Raw genomic sequence first — 20,286 nt, forward strand, 5'->3', positions numbered from 1 at the left:
TAATAGACCCGTATTGAGGGCAGCGCACAGCACCACACCTGGTTATCGCATGTAAGACAATGTGGTTGGATTTACAGTGGTTCTTCAGTTCACGCAAGCTGATTCGGATCACTGCAGAGTTCGCGTATACAGCGCGTCCCTCACCAAAGCATGACACCAAATGGTGATTTTGACAGCCAGCATACGTTGGTCGAATATGACCTCACCACGACCTACGCAGTCAATAATGTGCAGCTCTTATTCCTCTTATTTACTTTCTTTTGAGGCCTCCGACATCGCTGACGGGCCCAACCCTCGTGAGCAAATTTACGGCACGTCAACGTAAATTCATGCATTATGCTCGTCATTCTATGGCACTTCGGTGTGGTGCACGCAAAGTAGGAAGACGCAGAATTTCCTCCCTTGTTTATTTATTCTTGTTCGCTATAGCACGTGCAACCTTGACCCAAAGAGAAAAAAAAAACCTGCCTACGTCAAGCGAACCTGGCTTCGCCTTCAATATGACGGCAAAGGTGGGTCCCACTCCGGTTAGGCAAAATAGATTTCACCTGACGTCAGAGCCCTGCGTGGGTGACGTGGCACGACAATTTGTCGAGTACGCTCCGCACACAACAAAATGACAATAAAAATATGTGCAATGTATAAGGAAAATGAAGGCGAGGGCGGTGCTCCGAGCTTCATCAAGCGGGCGGTGATGGCCGCTGATCACGCCAGCAGCCACAGCCACGTGAGAATATGTCCTTCATAAGTCTCGCCCGACACTGAGTGGCCTCGTTCATTTCTTGCACGGTCTCATACAGTGTTACAGGCGACGAACGCCCCGAACAGCCCTTTCGTGTGGGCAGTACACGACACGCGAAAGCAGCATAGCTATATACGCGTGGGAAAGCATACGTAAGCACCTGCAGTGGTCATCAAACGCGCAATCAAACGCCTTCAAGCGGAGGCACCGTGATTTGCTCCTGCCAATTCCCAGAGTTATGGCAGTTGGTCGCGTTCCAGGTAATGCGTGCTTGTTGTGCTATACGTATAACTGTTTCTTGCCTGCTCAGGACTGCGAGGCGCGCTTTGAGGCTCTCGAGGTCGTGTGGGCTGCATTTTTATCAGCCAGTGAGTGTATGTTGGGAAAAAAAGAAAAGAAAATGAAGAGAAACAACACCGCTGGAAGCGCAAGGGAACTTCGGATGTGCGCAATTCTCAAATGTGAACTGTTCACCTCACATCGTTTCTTCTCAGTTTTTACGGTGCAGCTATTTTCGTTGGTTATTACTTTTGGGAAATGACGCTCCGACAAATGACTTGAATGATAAAACATATATATGCTCGAGCGATATAGTGGAAAGACTGAGTAATGTTCCATAAAAAGGCGTGTGCTTGGGTTAAAAAAGGAATAAATAGACATGCCTACAGAATAAAAATGTTTAGTGAAGTATCGCTAAAATATTTAGCCATCTGCGTTTTTTTTTTTTTGAAAAGTGGATAAAGCGCGCTGTGGAGACTCCCGTTCTCCGAAAGGGGTACGCGTTTCGTCAGCGCATGGAAGGGTGTGGCTTCGCACACAGAGCTTCAGCCTACCTTTACAGCCATCTGACCTTGAGTCCTTGGCTGCATAATTAATCACTCGAACAGGCCTGCCTCTGAGCAAATATGGTTATTAAACTTGAAAAAAGGAAAGAAAAGAAAATGAAGGGTATAAAAATTCAGCTAAAGTAACTGCTTGGGCGAGTTGGTAGTATATACTTGAAAAGAAAATGATGAAAAAAAAACAGAGGACATTATTGTATCGGTCTGTCTTTTGCGTTGTTTTTATTTCAAATAAAAATTAAGGAACACTCATGAAAACCACAAAAATTATTGAAAGAGCTTCATTAAGTGGTCGTATATAGCCCGGAGAGAAAGAGAGAGAGAGAGAGAGAGAGAGAAATAATAGATAGAAATGCAGGGAGTTTGAGCAAAACTATTTCTGGTGGGTTATTGTACTCGGAGTAGAAAGTGCGCGGATTGAAAAAAAATGGCTATAATAGACGGAGTTTGCATGATCCTTAATTAGGCCTCAACATGCAACCGAATACGGAAGTGAGCTAAGCACCAATAACGAACGGCGATCCCCTAACCGAAACGTGGGACGCCAAACTCACGCTCGAACACCTGGCAGACCAGCCACAACTCGTCGCCAGGGCCAAAAAAGCATTCGAAGTCAGAAGGTTCCTGAACTAGGGACCCCCCTCTCCCCCCACCTCTTGGCGTAAATCAGGGGAGGTGGCTCCGGACACAAGGGATTCAGGAACCCCCTTTGTCTTCAGGCTGGAGGGGGGGAGGGCACTTCTTGCAAGTGTACCCTCTTGAGATTTATCTTTATAACATCGTATATTTGAATTACTTTACAGTTAAACATAGCACATTTGACTTTTTTGAAGGTTTATTATGATTTAGCGTGCCTATCTGTGTTCAATACCGCTCATCTGTGTGAGACTGTGGAAATGCCAAAAGCCATTCGACAGGTTCAAAGAAGTATCTGAAGAACAATGCAATTACTTGAGCTCAGACCCCATGCTTGTTTTTTAAAATTTCTTTCCAAAGCATGATTTCATTCTCATATAAATAAAAATATGACCTATATTTAAAAAATGGCCTCCACGGTATGATTTATTTGTGTCCGCCATGTGATTTTTCTCGGTTTATTTCTCCACCGCTCCCACCGTAGGCTAATACCGGGCATCACTTGGAACACTGTTTCGACTAGACAGTGAACGTTTATTTTTCTCTCTTTCTCTCTATTGGATCGGGAGAGAGACAGAGACGGACACAAAATAATGAAATCACGTACACTAATGAGCGCTAGCAGGATTTACTGTCTCTCATGAAGACCCGCTGCCTTCTGAGTGGTGTTTTCATAAAAGCACTGCTTGTGTGTGTGTGTGTGTGTGTGTGTGTGTGTGTGTGTGTGTGTGTGTGTGTGTGTGTGTGTGTGTGTGTGTGTGTGTGTGTGTGTGTGTGTGTGTGTGTGTGTGTGTGTGTGTGTGTGTGTGTGTGTGTGTGTGTGTTTTAACAGGGGATGATTATCCCCTCAGTGCAACACTCTGCAGTACATCAACAGCCTCTCGGCATTACATCGGGGCACACGCGAAAAATATGTGCGAGTATGTCGTCACAGACGCGTGCCTCGAACATGACGTGGTCTCCCATTTCAACAACAAGAAATGCACATTAGTTATGAACAACGCTAAGCAGAAACACTCGGGAAAGTACTTCGGAATGCAGATATCTGAATGCACATAGTGAGAGCTTAAAATACAGATACTAATATACATTTACCTTTGACGTATATGATATTTCCAAAATACTTTTGCAAAAAGACAAAAAGAGTATTTCAGAAAACATACACGGATACAGATACAAGGATACAAATACTAGTATACTGGTTTGACGTTGGGAATACTCATGCTCCACAAAGATATTCATTGGGTGCAAGTTAATATTATGAATTTTATGGTTAACGTTTCTCCGCATTGAAACTTGTAAGTGAAGCATATCAATCGTATCGCTAACGAAGACCAATGAATAAGGAATGTGTATATTTATTTTAGACACAATATCTCTGTTGCTGAGATTGTTGCGATAACTGCACTTGAGCAGGAGCAGCTGAATAAAGAGGCTGTAATTTATACAACGTCGGTTCAACCTCATCAGATAGAGGTGCGGCACCGGCTTTGAGGGTATACGGCTTTCGTCGGCAGAGCATGACAATACTGCAGTCGCTATTCTGCCTCCACAGTCTTGAACGCTTTTCCACAGTGGCCATTCTGTACGTGTGGAAAGCCCATCGCTGCCTCACACTGTATCGGCGACCAGCCACGTACCCTTACTCAACTCAACACTCATAGATGCTATCGAGCATAGGTCGGCAAAAATTACAGAGCTCACTGAGACTCGCTCATTTCGCTCTTACGGCACACTCGGACATGGCTCACTATGGATCTCCAAAGATAGAGTGGTGGGGGGAGCAAACAGTTGATTGGCGCAAGCATGTGGCACAATACGAGAGGCGCGAGCATGCGCAGTGGGGGTGTTGACATTGCCGCCGACGCACGACGCGTGACATCGGGCGACTAAGAAATGCTCTGCACTTAAAATTTCCCTAGAATAAATAGCGGGTGGCAGGATGGGGTGGTTAAGGCACCCCCCAACGTAATTAACGCGTCTGATCAATAAATATTGAAATGGTGTATGAACGAAGCATATTTGGAATACGTGAGTAGACGTGAGTATAAACGTGCATCCACGTAAATATGATGGTAATGCTGAAGATGAGTAGAGAGCGAAATAGGACAGCAAAATAAAGTGGAACTTACTCAGACTTACTGAAGAATTATATCTGGCGCTTTGGAACCACTCGAACTTAGATTCACGGAAATTTCCTTGAACCTGACTGACTCGGACTCACGCTCACGAAAAGTTGCTTCAACTGAACTCACTTGGACTTGAACTCACCAAATTATTACTCACCCAGAATCACTCACACTTGGACTCATCGCCCGATCTGAGTCTGAGCATGAGTCGACTCACGAGCGAATCAGCCAACCTATGCATCGTGATACATTCGTATCGCGATACTGTCCAGGCCTGGTTATGGAGCATGTTGACTGTTCGCTATCACTCTCTAGCCCCGCTGCGGTGGTCTAGTGGCTAAGGTACTCGGCTGCTGACCTGCAGGTCGCAGGATTGAATCCCGACTGTGGCGGCTGCATTTCCGATGGAGGCGGAAATGCTGTAGGCCCGTGTGCTCAGATTTGGGTGCACGTTAAAGAACCCTAGGTGGTCGAAATTTTCGGAGCCCTCCACTACGGCGTCTCTCATAATCATATGGTGGTTTTGGGACGTTAAAGCCCACATATCTATCAACTATCACTCTCTAGCTTCGACTGCAGCAAGGCAGAGCCAGATATTGATCTCCGACAAAGAAAACCTATCCGATCTGCAGGCGCAGCCACTCACCAGAGAAATCGGAGACTGGAAGTTGAAACACGTCGACGCGTTTCTTGTTGTAAGCAAATTAGACGCTGAGGCTTATAAGAACCACCGTGCTTGTCGTCACGACCAAACATGAACTCGAGCAGATCTTGGTCGTGCTCCGAGGCCAGAAGTTATAGCGACTGTATGCACTCTGAGATGGAGCGCAATGCTATAGAAGAATGAGCAGAATGTCTTCAGAGTTCTGAATCTTCTATGCTCGATTACTTCCATTAAAGAGTGGCTCGTGTAACAAGAGTTCTGCGGAGTCAGCTAAAATGACCAAGCGAATGCATGTGACTGCAATAAATGTGACTCTACGCTAAAAATGGTATAACCGTCAGGATCTTCCACCCATTCTAAGAACGAATGATCATTTTTTGCCCCGCGCGATAGTTCGGAGGCACTCGCGCTCAGGTCTAGCTGTGTGCACAAGAGCGAACATCGACCAATTGCGTCTGGCAAAAACGTTGGTTCGTTTTTCAGAACGGGTACAAGAGGCCGAAAAAAGGCTCTTTGAGTCGTGGTATACGCCAGGTAGCCGATGTGTGTACAGTTTCTAGAGCAACAAAGAAACGAAACATAATGAAAGCCACCCGATTCTTGGCTAGTCCCACTGAGGGTAAGAGCCACAGTTACTAGGCAAACAAAAACGAAAATTGTTGAGTTTCACTGGGGACTTTGCGATTTTGTTAGACATCTACCGACGTGGGAGCGGCCCGCAACGTGCTAAAGCGTGTTCCAAAAGTTCTAAGAAAGTCCGTCCAACCACCTACCGCAGCGCGGGTGCTAGTTGCACTGGTGCTGTTCCAATAACACGGCGTAGCAATTTTAATGGCGTAAATAATGACGAGACAGATTTGTACCGTAACCATTTATTTCCACATTCATCAGCCAGCGAACGATTTAGAGTGAGGCGCGCACTTCCCTCTATTTATAGAGGTGGTGCGTGGTAGTAATTAGAAGAAGAATAATACGCCTAATTTCTGCAGCCTGCTAGGGAGCAAGGCGCAGTGCCTGTGGGAAGGGGGAATGGGAGAAAAGTGGATAGAAGAAAATGAGGTTAGGTATGTTGTGGCGCAGAAGTCTTCAACACAAACAGCAGTGTGGCAGCAAGGATAGGGGGAGGGGAGGGGGCAGGGGTCCTGTTTTCAGTGGTAGGCCGCGATTCCCGTCTCGTTCAGGAACTCCACCAGGCTCCGGAGCGGATGGGGACAAGACGGGAAGAGCAGGTGCTCCAGGGTGGTTGCAGGAAGGCCATGTCTCCCGTAGGCTGGAGTGACCCTCGAGCATTCCTATATGCAAGGACAGGGCAGGCACAAATGAGGTGCTCGAGGATCTCGGGATCATCGCATGTGGCTGTAGGCCGGGTAGGCGCAGCGTCCTTTGAGATAGCGGCGGGCCACGGTTCACACGCATTCGATCCGCAGTCGCACCAGGCCAGCTTGTTCCCTCCTGGTGAGGCCTGCCTCTGGGAGAAGCTTGGGCTCCCGCCCGTTGGCCACCCCTTTGCGCGGGTGGACCGATGCGAGGAGCTCCTTGATGAGAGCATGCAAGAAGTCCCTGGTCACCACCGCCTGGGTGACGGGGGTGCCCGGCTAGTGTGTTACCTTGGCCAGGGTGTCCGCCTTCTTCTTGACAGCTATGCCCACGTGAGATAGCAGCCAGTGTAAGGAGACGGACGTCCCGGACGCCGCAAAGGCCCGGTACTTGGATGCCAGGAGGCTTCTTGTGAGCCCGGCACGGCGATGGTTAGCCAGCGTCTGTAGGGCCACCTTGCTGTCGCACAGGACTGCAATCGACCATTTATATATTCGTATACGAGCGAGTGGACGTGAAAGTGGGGTGCAGGGAGGAGAGAGAGTGAACGCCGAGAAAAAGAGCGGTGAAGCACTGCACCTATTCCCTCCTACACTCTCTCCACACTCTCTCCGTCAAGCTCCCGCAATGCGAGCGCCCTCACATGCCAGAGCGCGCTCCTCCTCTCCGATCACTCTCCGCTAATCCGTCCCCACCACCTGCTCCGGTTGCTATACGTTTATATAATAAATAAATATTCGTTTATTATAAACTTTTTTTCACGCAATGGCAACTGCCAGAATGTTTAAACGCAATCATCCCGTCCAGATACTCTGTGCGTTTGCTTTCGCTGGCTGTTTTCTTTGCTATGAGGACCAAATAAAAAAGTATTTGAACACCCACCCGCATTTCAATCTCCTTTAAGCGAAGTACTTCACTGTTATCAACTTCATTATCATTTTTTAACAAGGCACGCTACCTTATATCACACCAATTGAGCCTTCCTGCCAAAAAGAGCTATCCCCCGACGCTCAACGCATCATTACCTGGAGACGGTGGTGGCTAGCTCGGCATTGGAATACCAGCAAAAGCACCGAATTCGAAGGTGCTGCCTTGGGATCCACAAAGCAGGATCTCACTTCTGCCCGAAAACGATCAAATAAAGTTACACTCTCTACTTTTCCAGTCACGCTGTTCCCTTGAGACAGCTAACGTCCCTGCTTAGTGGCAGCCGTGGGGAAGGATGATGGTAGTCTCCTTCCACCCTGTGCTGCTGGGGACAGATGACGAACCACCAGCTTATATCATAAGCTGTCTACATGTACATATGTGTCGCTTAACACAGTGTGTTGGCGGGCTAATTGGTGTGAATTCACATTGTGTTTTTATTTTGTTTTTTACTGCAAAATGGCAGAACAAAGCGCTGTTCTGAATTGGCCTAAGCTGCGCTTCGCCTTGTCGACTGTTTTTATTTGTGCTTGGTGTTTTGCGCTACAAAAGCGCTATGGGGCTGGCTAACGCACCTGCTTTTCAGGAAATTGCATAATGAACTAAGAAATGTTGCCTAAATATTCCTAATGTAACAAACATATGCCTTAGAGCGTATAATTCATTCATTAAAGCTTAAATATATTTTTTTTCAAAAATGGTTATTTGTTTGCTTCTTCTTGTTCTTCTTAGCGTTGCGCTGTATGCGGTATTTCAGTATGCACGGAATATCACAGGGAAGAAAAAACTTTATTAGAAGTTCGTTCACGTTCTCTCAGCCCAATGTCTAATTTGAAATGCTCGCGGAAGCTTCACATAGACGAGCAAAATGGATAACCTCTTTTTGGGCCATGGCGTTTTTCTACGCTTTCATGTGTGCGCAATCGGCGCTATTAGGAACGTCGTCTTGAAGGTCTTACGTTTTACGCAGGTGATGGCACCTTAGGCGATGGACCTGAGGTTCCCCGTGGCGGGTGCCTCGTCCCCGCTTGGCGCACCCCCGACGCCAGCGGGCCTTCTGCGCTCACTGGAGCGGCGGCCGGGCCCCAGCGCGTTGCACGGTGGCCCCCTGCCAGGCCCAGCTGAACCGGCGGCGCCCGACGAGTCCGAGGACCGGCGCAGCTCGCCGCAAATCGCGGCCAGCGGCTTCTGTTTTCTGGCGGCACTTTGCTGCTCGGCGGGTGGCTTCTGGGCGTCGGCGGCCGCCACGCGCCTCCTTGGCGTCGTCTTCCTGGTGGTGGGCGCAGCCTCGGTTCTCGCCGCCATACTGTTCGTGCCGGCTGGCCGCGACGGCAAGCTGCCCGTGCATCGTCGCGCATTGCCGCTTCTGCTGGCGCTGGTGCTGTGGGCAGTCGCCGCCTGGATCATATTCCTGGTGGCGCAGAGCAGCGTTCACGGCAAGGGCGTGTTGGCCGCCGTGGCCGCCTTCCTGCTCCTCTTCTCACTCGTGCTGCTGCGCGTCGTCTGCCGCCGCTGCCGGCACGGCCGGCGGCCTCTCAAGGACGCCGAGGACGCGGTGCAGCTCGAGGACTTTCATCACGTGAACACGCAGGTGCGAGACACGCTGCGATTTGGCCAGTTGCGTGCCGACCCGGCCTTTGGCCCGGTGGCCGCCGAAAGTCGACCCCCCGTGGTGCCCACGGCGCCGCCGGAGACGCCGCCGCAAGCGTCAGCCAGCTTCTCCACGTTCGTGCGCGAGCCGCCTTCGGCGCCCGCGGAGCCGCCGCCTTACGACGGCTTCCCGCCGGACGGCAGCCGCTGCCGGACCCCGCCGCCACCGTACTCAACGCTCGTCTAGGGCGCGCCTATAAGAATGTGGCACGGACCTGCGTGCGCCCAGCGTGTGTTGTGCTTGCACTGACTGGGCCCCAGCGGGAAGGGGAGAGTCGCCGCATGCTCCAGTTAGCTTGGAATGCCCGAGGCGTACCCGATCTACGCCGGCACAGCAGGATTCGGTCGTTCCACGAATACACATGGTACGCGTGCCTTTAAACAGGCTTCGCGAACCAGTTGTATAAGAGAGAAGAAAATCTTTTTCTCTGAACACCGTCAAGGAGCTTTCCGCTGAAAGGTTTGACTCACCACAAGCGAGCAGTGTAGGGACGGGAAACTGGATGCCAATGCGCCCAGTTGTCAACATCCTAGGCATCTTTTTTTATGCCACAGGTGATATGCGTTGAAGAAAGCAGAAAGTCGGTTATACTGACATGCGACTGATTCGTAGCAGCCATAAATTAGAGTACACGTCGACAACGCGTTCACAAAAGGCAGACGACGACGAACGAGCCAGGATCACGTAGAGTGAAACTGCAAATAAAACGTGAACTGGCGTCGAGCACTGCCCTTAAAATCTGTAAAACTAGCTCAATACATGGTTAGTCATTGATGTCTTGAAAGTGACCTGCTCTTTTCTTTGTTTTCCTCTTTTCGTACGCAGTAGTAATTGAAAACAGTATATATTTTTGTTACTACAGTCCTGGCCACAGTGTTAGTGTTTTATAAGGGTTTTGTGTATGTTCCTTACCGAGCCGATGTGATCTCATGAAAAGCGAAAAGCAGTGTTAAAATAACGAGGACCCGTGGTCGTAGGTCAGGCCTTCTAATCGCACCCAGGCCTACATTGGTCATGTCCTCCACCTCAGTCTTCCTTTATTTACTTACTTATTTATTTGTTTGTTGTTTTGTTCACTGCCCATTCCTCTCACTTTAGTTTGTCATCCTCGACATGAATGGGTGCGCCTCATCTTTTTGTAGATGTGGCTTTTTCACATGTATATAAAGAATGCAGCAAAGCCCTATTTGCAGGAGAGTGTGAAAATAATTGAGTGGTAGTCGAGTAACTCTCCAGACACTGCACTCCGTCGCACACTCATGCAGCGTAGTGAAAGCTGTCAGGCGTGCTGAAGCACAGTTTGCAGCATCACTTAGTTCCGCGTATGAAAGCGCGGAGCAGCCTTCATTCTATGAACACCGGCAGCTTCTAGGCATGAGAGAAGTGACCGCAGGCTTCCGCTAAACACGTCGCACTCGTCCTATACTCCTCGATCCTGCTTCATGTCTTAGTGCAAAAGGCCATTGGCCAAAATGGGAGCTGATTCGCGCGTGCACACTTGAAAATCGCGGCTCGGCCATAGTTTTGAAGCACTGCACGAGCGTAGAGAGACGGATTGCGTGTGTTCCGCCACTTAGCGCAGGAAGCGGACGCGTAGCATACGTTGATGGAAGGAAAACAGAGACCGGACGTGGTTCGAACACTTAAGTTGTCGCGTACCTGAATAAACACTTCCTAGAGTATGCAACGGAAATTTCCTAAATTAGCTCAGATCTTGGCTGGGAGCGTGTGATTGTAGGCCTCCCTTCACTATCACAACGCTTTCTGTTTTCAGTCACACCGGCTCCTCAATAGCATCACAACCATTTTGCTTTCTGACTCTGTTCTCATTACCTTCGCTTTACGTAAAGGAGGGACCTGGTCTGAGCGGGCTTACAGATTTTATGTGCATGGTCTGAAATGTTACCTCACCACCACCAACACAAACTCCATGTCCTCTGTTCTTTTCTGCTGGCTGACGGCTGTAACTTGTAGAGTACCTTCGACCTTCCGAACATCTCAACACGTACCCCTGAAGTTTTGTACAGGCTGGGCTCTGAAAATGCAGACATTCCTCTCTACAGTGTATAAAAATGAATAATAAGAAATCATTTGTTTTTGAAGTTGTGTTGCGAAGTATTTTTGTTACCTGTTATTCGCCCTCCGCGTGCCAGTACAGCACGTGGACCCATCAATAAACGCCAGTATATACGGGCTTCCCCCCCCACTTACATACATACATACATACATACATACATACATACATACATACATACATACATACATACATACATACATACATACATACATACATACATACATACATACATACATACATACATACATACATACATACATACATACATACATACATACATTAATAACACACAACCTATTTTTAGTTATTAACCTTAAACTGTGTTCCTATCAAGTGCAACTACACAGGGGGAGTACTCAGCAAGCAACATTGTTCCCACCGTGTGTAATGATTTGAATTATCTGTACATCAGGCAGAGGTTGTCACTTTGAACTTTCCAACACTGGTCGCATGGACATAGCAAAATAGCTAGGACAATGACGACGAAACGTCTTCAGAAAATACTTTGCAATCCTCAGCAATAAAACTAGTACAGTTCTTCATATAGTATATTTTAGGTTCTGTATTCATATGGGGACCATATGTCAGTAAACAACTCCGATGAAAAGAAAATATGCGTGCAACGTTAAGTATGGCGGTCATCGCTGGCTTCTAGGTTTATCAAGTTGACAGTCATACGTAAAACACGCCCAGAGAACACTGCGCAGTGAAATAGAGATAAATACAAGTGGCAGAAAACATACAAGTGGCAGAAAACTTTGGATGAACGGATGGACGGATGGACGGATGGATGGATGGATGGATGGATGGATGGATGGATGGATGGATGGATGGATGGATGGATGGATGGATGGATGGATGGATGGATGGATGGATGGATGGACGGACGGACGGACGGACGGACGGACGGACGGAGGAATGGATGGATGGATGGATGGATGGATGGATGGATGGATGGATGGATGGATGGATGGATGGATGGATGGATGGATGGATGGATGGATGGATGGATGGATGGATGGATGGATGGATCACTTTATGGGGGTCCTGAAGGATTGCACCCCCGTTTTTGAAGGATTGCACCTCCGTTTTATAGAAGTAGGATCACGGGCCGCTGCCACGTAGGGACGGGGAGAGGCCTAGCCTCACCGCCGCATCGAAGGCCTTCTGGACAGCCTTGAGTTGTTGTATGAGAACCGGATTCATGAGCTATAAATGAAAGGAATTTTCGGAAAATTCGTCATTTTTCTCTTGTAATGAGGGGCACTTTCGAGCATGTGGTTAAAATCACTGTGATTGTGGCAGACCGCACAGAGTTCTGAAATGTCGGAGTGATGGCTATAAGTTACGAGGCTAAGGTATGTTCCCGTCTGAAGCATGCGAAAGGCGATTGCCTGTAGCCTAGAAAACTTTTCGTGTGGCAATGGAAAGAATCTACGGCCTCATTGATAGTGCTTGGTGATCTCGTTGAAGGCAGTCAAAAGAAAGCTTTTAAAAATCCACGCACCTCCAAGCAGTGAATCATGATAAGTGTGCTAAGTACTGGGGGCCGTCCGGTGTTACCGTTAATCACCCGTTACATTACCCATCCGTGCATGTAAATGATTCTCAATCTGTGGAACACTCCTGGCGTTTAGCTGCCACTTGCTTCGCCTTCAACCAAACTACCATTTGCTTCAACTTTAGAATATTAACAGCCTTTCTCGTCAATCATTTTGCTTTGTCATATGCTTTGATTGGTGGGTGGTTATATGTCCATGTTTTTATGGTGTTGTGGCCTTTTATTTTGTTTGTTCTGTTTAACAGCTTTTGTTAACCTTTTTGCTGTTCACAGATGTTTAGTTTGTTCACATGCACCTGCACTACATCTGCTGTAGGTGCCACAGAGCGGTTTAAGGACGGATAAATTATCAGGTGAGGCGGGCGTTTTCCCATGCGCCGATCGCGACTGTACGCGTATGATACAGAAACTGGCTTATGACATTCGGAAAGGATCTCTGAAATCGAGGGCTTTGGTTGAACATGCCGCTTCGAATGGAGACGAACTCAACTGAGAGAAGACATGCTGAAGGATGCAAAATGCGCACAACGAGAGGCCAACACGAACAGGCGGAACCAGGCTGCCCTTTAATCTTTCTCAAGTTGTGCACATTTTACATCATTCATTATGACAAACCAATTTGCCCAGAAAAAAGTTTTGTTGAACTACCTACACCGCGTCATTTTCAGAAAAACAATATACGGCAGACCCTACGCATCGTGGGCATTAACGTCATTCGAAGCATCCCGTGAGTACATGCTTATGCCGTATTGCTTGACTTGGAACTATAAACGTTTTGAGGCATATTGGAGTTGTATGCGCTAGAACACTGCACAGGCAATGATTCTCGGCCCGGACCCGGCTCGGAACTCGTTCAAGCTTACCCGCCCGAACCTGGCCTCGCAACTCAAAGCGAAACCCGGTCCCGGTCCGAACCCGAGAAACACTTATGCAGGGGGGTGGCTGCCCACCCCTAGTCACATAAGAGGGGGCGCAAAGCCAGCTCTATACATTAACATATAATAGAAAGGGGGGTGCTGTGACTCGGGGGGGGGGTGAAGTCAGCTCCGTACATCGTCATAAGAGAGGGGAGGTGCTGTGACGAATTTTCACCCCCCCCCCCCCCCGCCATGAAGGGGAACCCTGAGCACCTCTATGGATGCGAGTGTTGCTCTTTACGGATTGAAATGAGTACAATATCAAAGAACGTGCACGATTGTTTCGCAGCACCCACAAAAGTAACACAGTTGGCCATCTATCATTACAATCATAAAGGGCTATGCATTCCAATAGGCTGATCTACACGAGCTAGACGAGAACACTCACGTCGTGAGAGGCAGAACTAAAGACGAAGTTTCTAATTAAGGTCCAAAGTGTGGAAGCACGTGCAGTAGTAAATAAGGATGACATCCGATAAAAGGATGTCAGGTGATGCACAAGTGCGCGAAGTATTTTTGCTACGTTGTCCATCAATGGAGGCATGGACACATATTGCGGGCATGTCAGGTAGCTCTGGTTTCCGGATCGACTAGGTAGCCACCGAAATATTTGCTTGTGTCCCTTATGAGCTGCTCTATGGAGGATTCGTCTGATCTCTGCGACAAGCTACTCATGTGATCTGTGACGTAATGGTGATACTTTATTAGATCAGAGAGTTGACTAAAAATCTTACAATATTGTGAATTTGATAGCTCACCACTAACGAAATGAAACACCACGCGAAGTGCCACGAGCTTAGTATCTGTCATCTATGCTGCACGATACGCTTTGAATTCTGTTTTGACAGATCCAGCTAGAATCACCGCCAGAGCAAGTGGACTTGCAGGCATCATGCTGTAATTGGTGTAACCTTGTAAAAGGTCTTTGCGCATTTCGCGTAAAATCAGTAGTGGGTCACTGCAAATTCTAAATGCACTGTGGTAGCCGGAATGGCTGGCGGCTAGGCATTGGGCAGTCAAATTGCCAGTAGAGTAGGCATAGGAGGAGAAGGAGGAAGAAGAAAAGAAATACGGAAGGCCGGGGAGGTTAGCCAGCTTTCACAACGGCTGGCTACCGTGTGCTGGGAAGCAGGCATAGCGCTGATTTTTGGGACCAGAAATCAAGCAGCTGGCGCACTGTCAGCAGGCTGCGCTGATCCCCAACAGTGCGCCAGCTGCTCGATTTTCGGTTCCCGAGAGGTGGCGAATGTCCTCTGAGAATTCTTAAAGCAAAGTAGCTGCAGGTTTCGTGCTGACTGGGAGAAACTGTTGCTAAGAAAAGTTAGGTACGTATCAAAACATAAAAGATGCAGCCTTCAAAGAAAAAACCAAACGCTTGACAGCGCAACACATCTCTCTTCCGAAGGGAGTGTAGCGGGTTCATGTAGATTCCAGGCGTTTTATGAAAAGCCAAGCGGCCTCCAGTATGTGTGGGGACTCTCTCTCTGGATTTCGTGCCGACCGCTTGTGCCCCCGCGATCTCCGACGACAGCGCAGCTCTGGCCGACTGGCTCGTAGTATGCCATCTCCTGACGCCGACAAGAGCTCTCACTGAGTGGTGCCCTGTCCTCGGACTCCAGCGACCGGGTTCATCATTCCTATCATCTCCATATTTCCGTATGTGGTCTCTCTATCCCTGCGCTTCTCTCTATCTCTATACCTTTAATTTTTCTCTGCAATTTTAATCCCTCCTTACCCCTATCCCTCGTAAGCTATTGTTGAGGTGTCCTCCCTCCGAGATACAGTTACGGGGCTCACTTTTTCTTCTTTTCCCTCTTTTAAGAATCACCCCCCCCCCCCAGTATGTGCTGTCGTGCTGCTACAGTACTGCACCCATGCTTCCGTGGTCGTCGATGTGTCCACTATAATTCGAAGTGACGCGTTGGGCAGTGAATAAATCAGTAGTGCTGCAGTACCCAATCACTGTTTGTCTTGCTGACAGAAGTGTTCGTGCTTCGAAGTCCAGATGAAGGTATACATGTGGTTTCTTGATGTCGCGACAAAGCGTGCCCGTAAGCGACTGAGCCACCCGTGAAAATGTATATACGAGTGCCAGAAACTCGCGCAACTTTGATAAAGAGGTCGCACCCGTAATCCCAGTGGCTTGCACCTTTGGTTGAAGTGCAATGGCATAGATAATTGAGGGATTCCACTCTGAACATGTGTTTCCGGTGCTGTAGGATCAGGCTGTTTTTGTCAAGTCGCTCGACGAGAAAGCGAAAGTGCTCTTGGTTCTTGTTTTCGTCTGTGCTGCTAGCAAAAAGAATGTCGTCAACCTCTTTCATAAACCCATGGAATGTTCGTTCCAAGTGAAATGGTTCAGTAATTGCTGTCTTCGTGATGGCACTGGGTTTGACAGGACTTTGTAGTAGTGGGAGGTCATCAAACCTATGTCAATGCATGCTTTGGAGACCAGAGCCGTGTAGTCGTGTACGTGGGGAAGCTGATACTGAAGTGGGGCAATGACGGCATTGAAAGCTTGTTCGCCACAGTCGCAGATGTTCTGCTCTGGCACCATAGGCAAATGTGAAGATCGATTTCTGTATGAAGTAATAAACTCGAGCTGAAATGTGATCAAACTCGAGGGGCCAATCGCTAACCTCTTCACAGCAAGCCGGTGTGGAAGGACTGCGGCAGGTGCCATGAGCCGGTGGCGATGAGATGATGCGTAAACACGGACAGCTGATCATTTTGTGGTTTCGTGAGCGGCGGGGTACTCGTAAAGCACTGGCATAGCCGGTGGGGGGGGGGGGTGATATAACCTCGCCCCCCCATAGTTTTTTTTTTTCATTTCTGCAATTGTGCATGAAGACGCCCACGTACAAACGCGTGCACGAACACACATATATGATGGTTAACTTCTCCCACCCACCCCAAAAAAGTTCTGGCTGAGCCCCTAGTTGTCACCAAGTATCTCAACGCACGTTGAAAGGGGCAGAAATTTACAGATGTCTGATGAAATATGACGTTGGACTGAAGCATAAGACAAAGAGAGATGTGAAGAACGTTATTCTTCAGGCGCCAATCACGTACCGCTCACATACAGCTGGTTGAAATAACTGAGGAAGTCCGCTCCCAGTGTGGAGAAACACATCGGCGATCACAAACACGCAACACGAGAACGTGAGTGTATATACATTTTTTTACTATGCCCTAACTGCTAAACGCAATCCGAAGTGTCGTATAGTGAGAAGGTGCAACGCAGGCAAATGTGCAGGCCAATCACAACCAATAGACGGCTTCGGTGCTTGTAAAAAAAACTGGCTCGTGCCGAACGGCCTACCCCAGCAGACTTCCGGGGCGCCACTTCCGGTAATGCTTCTTCAATGGGCCCAACGGTGTTTTCGTGGTGTGTTTGCGTTTGCTGCTCTATTATTTTGGTACATTTCTTAGGATATATTTGGTGCCACGTCTAGCGGCCACATGAAGGGGCTCGACGTAGTGCACGGCAGGTGCACGTGTGGCCACTGCTGCAGGTAACACGGCTCGCGTGGCCGACGGGCGCTGCACAAAATATCCGCCGTGGTGTTCCGATGAGCGCAGCCACCTCCTCCGTGTTAACTCTGGCAGTGGCCGCGCCTGCAGGAGAAGCTTGTCAGCGAACTTAATTGGGACAGTTGGTTCTGCATGTCGATGCGGATGCGCCTTGAAGACGCGGACAGAGAAATTGACAGCGCACACCTGTGTTTCCCTTTCCGCGTCTTCAAGGCGCACCCACATCGTCGACATGCAGGAGAAGAGTTGCCCGATCCATTGTGAAGTTGTTCAATTCAGCTTTTCGACTAGAACTGAACACCTTCCTCTTGTCAAACCCCGAACATCTTTGTGTTTTCGTCTAAGCACACAACCTCAAGATAACACGCTTATTTTTTCGCCTGTGTCACGCCGGGTACCCTTTATAGAGATCATTGGCGTTCGGAATTGCTCGCGATCTTAAGTGTTCGCGTGATCGAGAAAATATAAAATGTACTGGTTATGGGATGACATCAACTGAGGCTTCGTCACGCGAACTATTATGGTTTACTCATGAATAAGCTATTCATGAATCAAACTTTAAAGTTGAACCCACCTAAGCCATGTTCACACCAAAAGATAAATGAGGTGGAATGCAGCGATATTAATTAGCGGCAGAAAGACGGATGATGAGTCATTTGCTCGCACAGATGAGTGCCCACTCGTCGGCGTCGCTTTCGAAAAAAATTAAATGCAGCGACAACAAAACGTGGACACCACGACGTACACAGTGCGGCGATTCATGTAGAGAATGGCTACTTTGTTCTGCATATTGTTTCAAACAATATGCGTCGTTATTATCTTTCAAACTATATTAGAAACACCTTTGCGATACATTTTAAGTGTTCGCTTTCACGTTTTGTTACCCATTTCACGCGTCAGTACACGTATCTGCCACGAGTAGGAGACGACAGCGCCGGATGTGTTCCCGCGGGTAACCGGGACCTTCGACTAATCTAAAGTCTGAGTATCGTCTCTGTGCCATTAGTGTGCGCTGAGCTTTACATTGCCTTTAATGAAGTGGGAAAAACAAGCCTACGTGCTCTTAACGGGAATCCAGTTTTCTCTCGTGACCAAAACAGAACGTTTTGACTAGCATATAAAATTAGTTAAGGCTTGCAGACTGCATCCTGGCTTGACAAAGCTGCGCCCGAGTTCCGAGCGCTTCATCGGAATACTTTTATCTGCATAAAATATCGGAACACAAACAGCCGCGGCCGACAACAAAGGCTGAAACCACGCAAAAACAGGCGAAACCGGATGTTTCCTGGGGTGGTTTTCTGGTGAACGCACAATGTTGCCAGAGACCGGTAGGCTCTTGCGAAACCGTCTATAAGGCCTACTAATATATCCATGATGTAACCTAAGCTAATAAATAAAAAGACGATGGTCATCAACCTAAAGCAGCATAATGAGAAATGTAGTGTGGGCAGTTGTGGTGATCACAGGAATTACTGTCCAGCAGCGTGGTGAACAGTGCAAGAATAAGGGACGTAAAGCTGAAAAAATATTTGACAAATTAAAAGTATTTATACTGTTTAGCTTCATCTGTTCTTCCCTTTACATTGACATGACTGGAAGGGTACCCGAGTGATTTCTGCAACTAGTGACATAACGCACAAGAAAAATTCACAGAATAAAAAAAATGGGTGGACGTGCACATGTTATCATGCAAGACAAATAACAATATACATAGTGACCATAATTTTTGAAAGAAATGAAATCAGCTCTGTGCAAGCGATGTTTCACGCAGAAAAGAGGCACATAACACAGTTGAATACGGTTCATTACCTTTTTCAATAGACACGAAGATTGTCCTGCGCATTACATGGGTTATTATATGCCACATATGTTACGCAAAGTTTAGGAGAATTTTTACATGCAAACTTGAATTATTGCATTACCGTTCACACCTTTCGTATCCGCGAACCATGTCTGCAAGGGAAAGGTGCAACCGAAAAGCAAAGAGTAAGCAAATGGGAAGAACGGAGTGATTCTGCCACGGTGTGAAAGTGATTTTTGGTAATTTATCTCAATAAGTTGAACTTGCGCCCTTACAGCTGGACGAAAAGTAGCACATAGTGATTTTATCCGAACATTCTGTTTTTACTACCCGCCACGATGGTCCTACGGTTATGGTGCTCGATTGCTGACCCGCAGGTCATGGAATCGAATCCATCTCGTATTTTGGTAAATCTTCCGGAGCACCCCACTACCGCGTCTCTCAGGATCATATTGTGGTTCTCATCATCGTTTCTCATAAACACCTTGCCACTCACAGAAGATCACAGTGTCGACGACGATCAGTTTTTTTTCTATTCAATTCATTTTGTGCTTGCGCTGATGACTCCCTCAGCGATCGACTCACCTTTGAGCGTTTTGAGAAAATTTGTCGCGTATAGAGCAGTGGTATTGTGGTAGTCACACTCGTTGTGGCTTCTGAAATTTTCGAGCGCGTTCTTCCGACGTGTGGACCTTCGGAGAGAGGACCAAGCTTGCTCCAAGAACTTGGTGAGTCCCCTTGGCTCAACTTTCTTTTCCAAAAAAAGCACACATGTCTTGCTCCCTCCTGATATTTGGAATGCACCAGCAGCCAGGAAAATATTTCTTTCCAGTCAGAGTGGAACTTCAGTTTGCGCTTGCTAACTGAGGGAAAGCTGTATTATCGACTGGTTTACATGTCGTCATTAGCGAACGTCGTCTAGTCTCGTCGTGCGGCAACTCCTGGCGTCTTGGCCCGTTAAACACCTAAATAACCATCTCGTTGTCAGGAATCGCGGTTTCTGTGCATGCATCATGCTCCGATCGATTTTCAGAAGTTTTTTTGGAACACGAGTAGTATTCAGGCAGTGCATAACTAATGCTGCGAACCGTTTATTCGGCTGCCGTAGCTCTTACGCCAGTTGTCATGTATGCGCTGGGAGCAGTGTCGCCTTTCGAGAAATAATCATCAAGCGGTACCTTACAGCATTTCAGCGCGGCTAGAGTGTAGCCTAGCGCGGCTATTAAGTCTCATAGAGGGGCGCTGATTGACACAGAACACGAAATACCTAGCAATACGCATAGGCAGCCTATTTCAAGGGGGTGACTTCGCATTTCTCGGAAACGCGCTCAGCAAAGCTCGGGCATTGACACTGAATGCGGCGAACGAGAACTTTACCGACGATACATGTCGGCTGGTAAAGTTCCATCTTAAACACTAGTGCTCATTCCTCTCCTGGCGGAAATTTTCGCGGGTATACATTTCCTCCGCTTCCCTTCAGGTGCCGGT

At 48.0% G+C, this 20,286-nt stretch overlaps 1 protein-coding gene across 1 annotated transcript in view; it reads left to right on the forward strand.

The window, feature by feature from the left end:
• Window positions 1–9,682, forward strand: part of LOC119177141 (uncharacterized) — a 33,500-nt gene extending 23,818 nt beyond the window's left edge. Inside the window, exon 2 of the mRNA XM_037428532.2 lies at window positions 8,228–9,682. Within this exon, the coding sequence (XP_037284429.1) occupies window positions 8,246–9,094 (849 nt within the window). The 5' untranslated portion in view covers window positions 8,228–8,245 and the 3' untranslated portion in view covers window positions 9,095–9,682. The remainder of the gene's footprint in view (window positions 1–8,227) is intronic.
• Window positions 9,683–20,286: the final 10,604 nt, after the last annotated feature.

The sequence above is a fragment of the Rhipicephalus microplus genome, chromosome X (assembly GCF_043290135.1).
Source record: "Rhipicephalus microplus isolate Deutch F79 chromosome X, USDA_Rmic, whole genome shotgun sequence".
In the NCBI taxonomy this organism is placed as follows: Eukaryota; Metazoa; Arthropoda; class Arachnida; order Ixodida; family Ixodidae; genus Rhipicephalus; species Rhipicephalus microplus.